The sequence below is a fragment of the Rattus norvegicus genome, chromosome 1, assembly GCF_021556685.1.
Source record: "Rattus norvegicus strain SHRSP/BbbUtx chromosome 1, alternate assembly SHRSP_T2T, whole genome shotgun sequence".
In the NCBI taxonomy this organism is placed as follows: Eukaryota; Metazoa; Chordata; class Mammalia; order Rodentia; family Muridae; genus Rattus; species Rattus norvegicus.
Window position 1 is genome coordinate 152,229,249 of NC_141534.1, and position 12,360 is coordinate 152,241,608.

General features: G+C 33.8%; 1 protein-coding gene across 2 annotated transcripts in view; it reads right to left on the reverse strand.

Moving 5' to 3' along the window:
• The window catches only part of Vom2r42l1 (vomeronasal 2 receptor, 42 like 1), a 48,885-nt gene that overhangs the window by 18,453 nt on the left and 18,072 nt on the right, over positions 1 to 12,360 (reverse strand). Inside the window, exons 3-5 of one of the 2 annotated variants that reach the window (XM_087610143.1) lie at positions 10,277 to 11,144; positions 9,358 to 9,585; positions 8,551 to 8,674 (exon numbers count right to left, since the gene is read on the reverse strand). In XM_087610143.1, coding sequence (XP_087466269.1) covers positions 8,551 to 8,674; positions 9,358 to 9,585; positions 10,277 to 11,020 — 1,096 coding nt within the window. In that variant the 5' untranslated portion in view covers positions 11,021 to 11,144. The remainder of the gene's footprint in view (positions 1 to 8,550; positions 8,675 to 9,357; positions 9,586 to 10,276; positions 11,145 to 12,360) is intronic. The other variant, XM_087610142.1, reaches the window with a different exon arrangement.

Consider the following 12,360-nt stretch of genomic DNA (forward strand, 5'->3'; position numbering starts at 1 on the left):
CATTACTTAATCTCCTGCTGTTAGGGTACAGGTGTGCATCACCTAAGCCAGAAGCTTTTTAAGCTCAGAAAGAGCAAGAAAGTGTTTAGGATGCTTTAGAAATTATCATGAGCATTTTAGTATAGTTAGAGAGCTTGAACATCTGGAGACCTTCCAGTCTTTAAAGTCACACCAGAGTTCTACTTTGTATCCCATTTTAACCTGCTCCAGGCCAGAAGGTTCCTAGCAAGGATCACTGAGGTTAGGCCTCCTCCAAGTATTTGTTTCCAACAGAATTTTCAGGCACTAAAGACATTCAGACAACTAAAGGGACTTGAAACAACACAATAAAGAAAAAAAAAAAAACAGGGCAATATGACTACTTCACAGCACAGCTATACCACTGCATAAAGCACTGAAGAACCTAAAATAACCAATGCCCAAGAAAATCACTATAAATTCAATCTTGTAAATACAATAGAGGCCTTTAAAGAGGAAATGAATGAGCCCTTTAATGAAATACATATAAGTACAGTCAAAAGGTAGAGGCTTTTAAAGATGAAACAAATAAATCCCTTAAAGTAGTATGGGGAAATACAGTTAAATAGTTGAAGGAAATAAATATAACTGTTTAAGACCTGAAAATGGCAATAGAAACAATAAAGAAAAGACAAACAAAGGGAATCCTGGAGATGAAAAACCTAGGGAAGAGAAGAGGAACAACAGATGCAAGAATTGCTAACAGTATAGATAGGAGAGAGAATCTCAGGTATAGAAAAGACAATAATGCAAATTTATACCTCAGTAAAAGAATTTATTAAAACTAAAAATTTTCTAATGCCACCTCCCAAAAAATCCAGGAAATCAGGGATAACAGGAAAAAATAATTTAAGAATGTAAGGCATGGAAAAAGAAGGTAGATTTCTAGTTCGATAGACTAGGAGATATTTTCATCAAAATTATAAAAGAAAACTTTTCCAACCCGATCAAAGAGATGCTTATAAACATACAAGAATCTTACTGAAAATAAATTAGAGTGGACTGGAAAAATGTTATCTTCCAACAAGTCTACCAAACAAAGAAAAGTATAATAACAGAGACAAAGGAAAAAGGCCAGGTAACATACAAAGGCAGAAATGGCAGAATATTACAAGACTTCTCAACAGATACTCTAAAAGCTATAAGAGCCTTCATGGATATCTTGCAACCTCTAAAAATACACAGATGCCCAGATATGCTAATATATATATAACAACACTTTAAATTATCATAGAGAAATATTATTTATCCTCAAATACATTCCTATAGAAAATACTACAATTTCCACTCCAAAGGGAAAAATAACATCCAAGAAAACAAAAAGGTATCTCTATACCAGCAAAAACAAGGAAAGTACACACAGGCACACATAAGAATGTGCACATGCACACATAGTAACACTGTCAACACTAAAATAACAGAAATTAACTATCATTTTTCATTAATAGTCTTAAACATCAATGGATCAATGAACTCAATTCTCCAATAAAGATGCAAAGGCTAAAAGGATGAATGCAGACACAGGATCCATTATTCTGCTACATATTAGAAACATAGCAATAAAGATAGACATTAGATTAAAGGGCTGGAGAAATGTCTTCCAAGCAAAAGGTCACAAGAAAAAAGGTAGAGTAGCCATTCTATAGCTAATAAAATAGACTTTCAACAAAAATTAATTGAAACAGAAAAGAAACAAAACTTCATACTCATCAAAGGAAGACTCTACCCTGATGTTTTCTTAATTCTAAACATGTATGCCTCAAACTCAATAGCAAGTATGTTTGTGAAGGATAATTGATAAGGATTAAATGGTAAATCAAATGCCAAACACTAATAGTGGAAGACTTTAACATCCCAGCCACAAAACCTGACATATCCAACAGAAAAAACTAGACAGAAATGATGAAACTACCAGACATTATAAATCAAATGAGCCTAACAAAAATCTACAGACTATTTCATCCAAACACAAGAGAATGTATCTTCTTCTCAGGACATCATGAATCCTACTGTAAAACTGTCCATATAATCAGTAACAAACCAAATCTCAACATATACAGAATATTGAAGTACTATATTGTAACTTATAAAATGACCATGAAATAATGATGTACTTCAACAGCAATAGAAACACCAGAAAGTCTACACATGTATGGAAATAAAGGACTGTGTACTCAGTGATCTCCAGGACATCAAAGAAGTCAAATAATAAAAACTTTTCTAGAATTCTATGCCAATGAAGCACTACATATTCAAACTTATGGGACACAATGAGAGCAGTGCTATGAGAAAGGTTCATAGCACTGTCTGCACAGAGAAATTAGAATGCTCTCATACCAAGAATTTAAAAATACACAGGAAAGCTCCAGAAAAGGAAAGAAAAACATAAACTTAGAATACCTAAGGAAAAAAATCACAGATCATATGTACATCAAGAAGAAGGAAGATCAAATGTGGATGCTTCAGTCTTTCTTAGAAGGGGGAACAAAATACTCATGGATGGAGATACAGGGACAAAGAGTGGAACAAGGACTACAGAAAAGGTCATCTATAGATTGCCCGATATGGGAGTCCATCTCATATAGAGATACCAAACCAGTCATTATTGCTGATGCCAAGAAGTGCTTGCTGACAATTGTCAGACATGGATGTCCCATAAGAGGCTCTGCTAGAGCCCTACTGATACAGATGAGAATGCTTGCAATTAACCCTTGGACCGAACAAGAGGACACCAATGGAGGAGTTAGAGAAGTGACTGAAGTAGCTGAAGGAGTTTTCAACACCATAGTAAGAATAGTATCAACCAAATAAACCCCAGCACCCCACCCACACCCAAAGCTACAAGGGTATACAACCAACCAACCAAGAGTATACATGGAGGGACCGATAACTGCAGCCACATATGTAGCAGAGGATAGCATTGTCCAGAATCAATAGGAAGAAATGACCTTGATCCTGTGAAGTTTCTTTTCCTCAATGTAAGAGAATGCTAGGGCATTGAGGTAGGAATGGATGGATGGGAATGGGAGCATCCTCATAGAAGCTGGAAGGGGGGTAGGGAATACAGGAGTGGTGGGAAGGGAATAATATTTGAAATGTAAATACATAAAATATCCAAGAAAAATAAAATAAAATTGTTCTGTTTTAAATAAGATATGAAAATATTAAGTGTGAATTCAAGCATGACTGCATAATTTCCTTGTGAGTCATATGAGAATCCACACGAATGATTTTCCTGACGAGGGCAAATATAAAACCTGTTTGTTACATAAGTATCTTCTTATAATTTATGTATTTTATAACATTAAATTATTGTAACTTGTTATTGCAGTCTCACAAATATTACAGAGTAAGCAGTTGTTTCTTACACAATACTTAATATAATAAAATAAGATTTCATTTTTTAAAAGAGTAAAGACAGAAAATAAGCAAGAGCATAGATGAAGTCAATCAATTAGAAATAATACAAAAAATCAAGGAAAACAAGAGCTAGTTCATTGAGAAAAACCAAGATGAATAAACCTTTAGCCACTTTAGTCCAAAGACATAAAGACAGTATCCAAATAATCAAAACCAGAAAGGAAAATGGAAACATAACAACAGACAACTAGGAAATTCATTGATTTTATTTCAAAAGCCTGTGTGCAGCAAAATAAAAAAATACAACAAATGTCTTATCTAAATGTAAGGTTTTCCATACAAGTAGGAATTAACAAAGTTAAATGAAGATCAGGCAAACTATTAAAACAGTCCTATAAACCCTAAAGAAATAGAAGTCCGTAAAAGGCACCTGAGAGAAAACAAGCCCAAGACCGGTTGTTTTTAGTGTAGACTTTTATCAGAGTTTGAAAAAAGAGCTAACACCAACACCCCTGAAACTGCTGAACTAAACAGAAAGAGAAGGAAGACTGCCAAACTCATTCTATGAAGCCACAGTTCTCCTGAAGCTTAAACCATACAAAGATCACACAAAAAGAATTTCAGAAACATTTTTCTTATAAACATTGATGCAAAAATAATTTAAAAAATGCTTGTAAACTAAATCATAGGAACACATCAAAAAACACCATCCACCATGATCAATTTGGTTTCATCCAAAGGATGCATGGATGGTTCCATATGAAAAGCATAATACACCATAAAAGCAATCTGATATGAAAAATCATATGAACATCTCATTACATGTTGAAAGAGGCTTTAGCAAAATCCAACATTTATTATTTCACTATGAAAGTATTAGAGAGATCAGAATACATGGCACATACCTAAACATAACCAGAAATATACAGCAAGACATGAGACAACATCAAATTAAATGAAGAAATACTAAAGCAATTCCACTAAGATCAGAGACATGGCATGGCTATCCCTTCTCTCTAATAATATAGTACTTAAGTTCTAGATAGAGCAATTAGACAAGTAATAGAAATCAATGGAATAAAAATTGGAAAAGAAGGAGTCAAATTCTCATTATTTGTGGATGATAGAACAGTATGCATAAACATAAGCAAAAAAAAAGTTCTTCTAGAGAACTCCAAGAGCTGATAAACAACTTCAGTAAAATGGATGGATACAAATTAACTAAAAAAAATAATTGCCTTCCTTATTACAAATGATACGTAGACCAAGAAAGAAATTAGGGAAACAACAGCCCTCAAAACATCTACAAATAATTCAACATATGTTCCATGCTCACGTATCAGTAGGATTAACATAGTAAAAATATCCATCTTTCTGAAAGCAATGTACAGTTTCAGTTCAATGCCATCAAATTCCAACACAACTCTTTCAGATCTTGATAGTGAAATTGTCAACTCCATGTACTAAAACAAGCAAACATTGAAAACAGGATATCTAAACAATCCTGAACAATAAAAGGACACCTGGAGGTATTTCCATTCCTTATTTCAAGTTGTACTACAAAGCAATAGTAAAAAAAAATCTGCATGGTGTTGATATAGAACCAGATAGGTTTATCAGTGAAAATGAATTGAAGTCCCAGAAATAACACGATACACCTATGGACTTTGGAATTTTGACAATGCAAAAAGAAAGGATGCTTTTCAAATCGTGCATATACAATAATGAAATAAATCCACATCTAACACCTTGAGAAAAAAATCAACAATCAAAAAACCCTCAAGTTCAAGTGGATCAAAGACCTCAATGTAAAACCAAATATACTAAGTCTAATAGAAAAGAAAATTGGAAATAGCTTTGAATTCACTGTTATAAGAGACAGCATCCTGAATAGAACGCCAACGGCCCAGGCTCTAAGATCTACAATTGATAAATGGGATCTCATGAAAATTAAAATCTTCAGTAGGGCAAAGTAGAATATCAATAGAAAAAATGGCATCCTCCAAATTGGGAAAAGATCTTTACCTATCTTCCATCTGATAGCGGCCTTCTATCCAAAATTTTAAAGAACACAAGAAGTTAGATTCTGACATCCCAAAGCAAAGTAAAAAATGGGGTGCAGAGGGAAACAATTTTCAATTCACGAATCTCAAATGACTAAGAAGCACTTAAAGAAATGTTCAAAATCCTTAGTAATCATGAAAATGCAGATTAAAATGTCTTTAAGGTTCTATCTTATACTGATCAGAATATCTAAGATCTGAAATCTCAACTGATATCGCATGGCAAGTGTATGGAACAAGGAAAACACTTCTTCATTGATGGTGGGAGTGCAAACTTGTATGAGCACTTCAGAAATCAATTCTATGTTTGCTCCCAAAAATGCAAATAGTTCTACCTTAAAACCAAGGTACACCACTCCTATGCCTGCACCTAAAAGTTGATCCTGTATACTATGGAGATACTTGCTCAACTATGTTCATAGCATTTATTAAAATTACCTGGGAACTGTAAAAACCTTGAAGTCCCTCAACTTACAAATGGAAAAAAGTGTAAACTACATCTACAAAATAAACTTCTATTCTTTCACTAAAATAAAAGATATGGAACTTAAGAATATCATCCTCAGTGAGGTAACCCAGATTCAAAAGGACATGCATAGTAAGTACTGAGTTATAAGTGAATATAGCCATAAAATAAAGGACAGTCATGCTACATTCACAGATCCAAAGACACTAAACAAAAAGGAAGGCTCACATGACGGTGCTTGAATATCACTTAGAAGGGGAAATAAGATAGTTCCAGAAGGAGATTCATGGAAGGCGCTAGGAGAAAGAGGGTATAGGAAAGTGGTGGGAGGGGTACAGGATCAGGTGTGATAGGAGACAGGGAAGGTGGCCAGATGGCCATAAGAAAGACTGAATTCTGTAGTTGGAAGTAGTGGGGAGGTGGAGAATGTGCCAGAGACCTGGCCTAAAGGAGGCACCCAAGAATCAATGGTGGTGACTAAAATGAGATTTGCAGAAGTCGGGTATGAACCTGAAGAGGTCACATTCTGTAGCCAGGCAGGAATCCCAGTGGAGGGATAAGTACACCAACCCATCCAAAACTGTGATCCAAAATTTATCCTATCTACAAGACATATAGCAAAAAAGATTGAGCAGAGACTAAGAGAATGTCCAATTAATAACATGCCCAACTGTAGAGCCATTCTGTGTGCAAGCACTAATTCCTGATTCTATCAATGAAGCTATTATGTTTGCATGCAGGAACCTAGTATATCTGTCCTCTGAGGGATTCCTCCCAAAAGCTGACTCAGACAGATTTAGACACCCATGTCCAAACATAGGCTTAAGGTTCTGGGCTTGTATAGAAGTGTGGTGGAAAAGATAGAGGCTCCTGAAGAGGATGTGAACTCCACAGGAAGACCTACACTTTCAGCTGACCTGGACCGTTGGGGTCTCTAAGAGTCTAAACCACCAACCAAAGGGCACACATGGACTGGACTTAGGACCCCAGCACATAAATAGCAGATTTGGAACTTGGTCTTCCTGTAGGTCCTGAAGTACTGAAACAGGGGCTATTCCTAATGCTGTTGCCAATCTTTGGAATAGGTTTGTCTACCTGAGTTGCATTGTCTGGCCTCAGTGGGAGAGGATATGGCTAGCACTGCAGAGACTTGGTGTGCTAGGGTGAGGGGATATGGGAGGTAGTACACCTTCTCAGAAGAAAAGAGGAGAGGAACAGTGGGAGGTCCTATAGAAGTGGGAGAAATGAGAATTTAAAAGTTAAAATATTTCTAAATGTTATTATGATGTTAGTCTTCACATGTTTCAAAAAATAAAAACATATTCCTAAACAGCATGGAAAGAAGCTTTTCTATCTCTTGAAGATGTAAATATGCCAATTAACACAGAAGAGATAGTTGACATATATTATGTAACATATAATATGACATCTTCAAATCTCTTTCAATTATGGATAGACAATAGCACAAACTTAACAGTAATGTTATTGTTAATTAATTTAAGGAATTATATTCCTTTATAATTAATAATGTTTTCTTATATTTTTCTAAGCAGTGATATTTAACTTTTTAGGAAAAATATTCAAATATTTTATTTTTCAAGTAATTTATAAATATTACTTGTTATAAAATGCTTTATTTTCAAGATTTTAATATACAAATAGTAGCAAGCAAATTTTAAAATTTCTGAGGCAACGTTGTTTTCAATTACTCAAAATTCACTATATTTAAAACATAATTTTCTTCAATATTTTCTAGATAGTATTCCATGAAGCTGGTTTTAGCCTACTATTCACTTGTGTGCTTATCATTTCAGTGCTATGTCTCTGAATTCTACATGCATCTTAAATTTAAATTATATGAAACAAAAGGATGTTGGTCTGCAGATTAAATTAAGGTGTACATTTATTATTTACATATGTACCATAAATGCAAAGAATTACTTCCATCTTTCAATAACTTGATGCAGTAAAAATGGCATCAGTATTAATGTATCATAGGATCATTGTCACAAAGAAGATATATCCTTCTAAATATGAAATGTTTATTTCATACTTCTCAAAATTATTCTAAAATTTTGATTTCAAATTCTATTTTGCCTTTCAAATTTATTTATGGATTGTGTACAAATGAAAATACAATTCATGAAAGGACAGCAGGCTCTATCATAGGGCACACTACAAAATACATGCTTTTCAAACAAACTTCAGCATCTCTGAGTATCTACACCTTTTCCATAAGCTTATAGTATGCCTGATAAATAAGAATATGCAACTGACATATCTCAGAGAAGATGAAATTTAGGTGTATTACATAGTGCTATGTTACATCCTGCTGAATTTGAGGCTTAAGAGAAGTGCTATAGTGATTGTTAGAACTCTAAAGCAATTTCCAAAAGAAACTATTTGGTACAATGTTTTGAGAATAATGAATCAAAATGTAGTTCAGGATTTGGGAGAGTTTTTTTTTTCTCCATCTTTGTTAGAGAAAGGACTGAAAGAACTTGGGAGAGTTTTAAGTTCCTGATTCTTTTTATTTTATGTTGAGACTTAACTTCACAGTTGTGGTAATTCCTCACTGTGAACTATGTATAAATGAGAGAAATTAATTAATCTAATTAAACCTTTGGCAAGTTAAATGCTTACTTGTCATGTTGGAAATTTCATTCTCTGGGCAGGGTGTACAATCAAAACAGCACACAGGCTTTCCCTGCTGAGGGGATTTTCTGAATCCTGGACTGCAAGGAATACTGCAAATTGAGGTTGGAGACTGAGAAAAATCACAAATGAATTATAAATAAAAATACTTATCTAACTGGAAGTAATTACAATGACATAAACAATGAAAAAGTTGAAATGAAAAACTGAAAAAAATATTTTCACATGCATTAAATTGAGAAGAAATGCTTCACTGAAGTTTGTGATTAAAAATTATAGTTGTATTGTGATTTATATAATTGTTTTGAATTATAATTATATCATGACTTATATACACATATGTGCATTTATATGTACATATATATAATCTACATCTATATATCCTAGATAGACAAATATGTAGATAGATGATAGATGATAGATAGAAAGATAGATAGGTGATAGAAAGATAGATAGATAGATAGATAGATAGATAGATAGATAGATAGATAGATAGATAGATAGAAAGATGGATATAGAGATGGATGGATGGATGGAATGATGGATGGATGGATGGATGGATGGACATACAGACTGATGGACAGATAGACATACATACAGACAGACAGATAGACAGACAGATAGAGAGAGAGAGAGATAAAGGTAGATACATGTCCTGAAAGCAAGTCTAGGAATATAGGGAATGAGTTTGTAAATAAATTTTAAAATGCTCTATCCTTTGAAAATGATCAAGTCAACCTTGAGATTTTGGGTACTTATATTGCATGTAGAGTTTAACAAGTAAATCCAATAAACCTGTTGATGGCCTGTGTTCCACTCTATTATTTCTTTCAACATATATAATTGTGGACCATGTGGCAGATTTTGGGAAAATGTTCCAATTTTCAGCTTAAATACAGGATTTGGCAAAAAATCCATAGTCTGGTGAATGTCATACTCTGTATCCAGTTTTTCCTTGTGATTCAGGTTCACTTTGTCTCCAGCAGGGTTTATAAATTGGACATTTTTCAGGAAGGAGACCATCTGAAACATTTATTATTTTAGTTTTAACTGTGCCTACAGATTAGGAAAGAAAACAGTTTAATCTGTCTCTGATTTTAACTTGTCCTAATAATGTGTCTTAATGACAAGTAGTCTGATATCAGAGGGGGGAAATACCACATATAGGTACAATAACATCAAAATTCCTAAATACTTCTTTCTCAGTGAAGGTATTCCTCTAAAATATGCACAGATGAAATATGAGTGGGAGTAGTTAAACATTCTTCACCTCATTTTCTCTATATTATTATCTGATAAAAAAGTAGGAAATCGAGGTCCTCATTGAAGAAGAAACTGCCAGAATTTTTCTATTATTGGGACATATTCACTACACATATTATCAATTTCTTGATCATGTAAAAATGCCAGTCACCTTCTTGTTGCCAATAAGAATTTCATGAGAAAGCAACATATTTTGTTTCAAATATTAAAGACATAAAATTCATTTATGGTAGAAATATGAATCTAGAATTAATGGATTATGAAACTAAGTATATTTCAGTGTTGGCTGCACTAGAGTTAAGGAAACAAAAGAATTTACAATGATATGCAGTGAAAGAATAAAACAATTGGTGTATTTGAAAGAAAAGAGCTTAAAATCTTAAAAGCAACAATATTCATTGGAAAAATTACATCTATGACTCTGTGTGATATGTAGTGGAATAGATATTACCTGCCAAGGGTCAAATTGCAGTTCTTTTCCATCATCTATTTGCAGGCTATCTGCTTGTTGCAGAAGCATCTGTTGGAGTGTGTGAGCCACAGCATACACAGAATTATATAGGTCATAAGTAGTATCACTCAAAGACATTTCAAAATGGTGCCTGTATAACCATCTAAATATTTTTTCCTTTGAACAAGTTTGAAGATTCTTACAATTAGAAAATGACAAAGAACAATTAAAATATATCCACCATAATCTAGCAAGGGAAATGTCATCACTGTAGTTTGAAGGGTATGCTGTCTGGATAAATGTTTTAAAACCAGATAATTCAGGATAGTGATGTGAAAAAGTGAGAGTCCCATAGGAGGAAAGGAGGAGGAATTTTCCATTATTTATGATCATATCCCACTGTGAGGTAGTGACCCAGATTCTTTGGATATCTATTAAATGCCATAGTCTAAAGTTCAACTGTAGAGGAGACTCTTTGTCTCCATAAATGATAACAACTTTTGCTGATGACATCGTGATCTGGTTGTAATAGATATTATACCTTTTCACAAATAATATGTCATCGCTAACAATGACACTCACAAAGGCTAAACACACACTGTTCATTTGCATTTCTCTTCTCAATTCCAAGATAAATTCATAACCTGGGTCATCATCTGAAACAACTGCTCCCACCCAGTTCCAGTTGAAATGGACAATCAAAGAAACCATGGCCAGTGCCAGAGATGTGTCCTTAGGAGTCATCTGATAAAGATACGGATACAGTTCTTGGCTGCTCAAGAGAGGGTGAAATGGCCCGAAGTAAAGCTAAAAGCCATAGAATATGAGAAATAACATGAAAAAGTTGGAATACAAAGTGCTAGTCTCATTGAAGTATTTTATGTTATCTGTGACTATTGTAAATTTTGTTGTTTCCTTAATTTCTTTCTGGGTCAGTTTATCCTTTGAGTAGAGGATGGCTACTGATTTTTTGAGTTATTTTTTTATCCAGCCACTGTAGAAATTCTCTGGTGGAAGTTTTGAGTTACTTAATTATACTATCATATCATCTGCAAATAGTGTTAGACTTTTTTTCCAATTTTTATCCCTTTGACTTCCTTTTGTTGTCTAATTGCTCTGTCTAGGACTTCAAGTACTATATTGAAGAAATAGGAAGATTGTGGGCAACTCCTGATTTTAGAGGGATTGCTTCAAGTTTCTCTCCATTTAGTTTGATATTGTCTAGTGGTTTGATGTACATTGCTTTTATTAGGTTTAGACATGAGTCTTGAATTCCTGACCTTTCTAAGGCTTTTAACATGAAGGAGTGTGGAGTTTTGTCAAATGCTTTCTCAACATCTAACGAGTTGTTCATGTTTTTTTGTTCTTTGAGTTTGTTTATAAAGTGGTTTATGTTGACACATTTCCTTATGGTGAACTGATGCCTGCATCCCTGGGATGAAGCCTACTTGATCATGATGGATGATTAATTTGATATGTTCTTTCTTGTATTCGATTTGCAAGAATTTTATTGAGTATTTTTGCATTGATACTCATAAGGAAAATTGTTCTGAACATCTGTTTCATTTTTAGGTCTTTGTGTGGTTTAGGTATAAGCATACTTGTGACTTCATAGAAGGAATTAGGTAGTGGTCTGTCTGTTTCTATTTTGGGGAATAGTTTGGACAGTATTGGCATTAGGTCTTCTATGATGGTCTGATAGAATTCTCCACTGAACCCATCTGATCCTGGACTTTATTTTGATTGGGAGACTTTTAATGACCGCTTCTATTTATTTAGGAGTTATGGGACTGTTTAGATCTTTTATCTGATGCTGATTTAACTTTGGTACCTTGTAACTGTCTAGAGAATTGTTGATTTCCTCCAGATTTTCCAGTTTTGTTGAATATCGGCTTTTGTAGTAGGGTCTAATATGTTTTTTTTTTAATTTCCTCAGATTCTGTTGTTATGTCTCCCTTTTCATTTCTGATTTTGTTAATTTGGATATTCTTTCTGTGCACTCTGCTTAATCTGGCTAAGGGTTTACCTATCTTGTAGATTTTCTCAAAGAACAGTAACATTTGAAATGTAAATAAAATTATCAA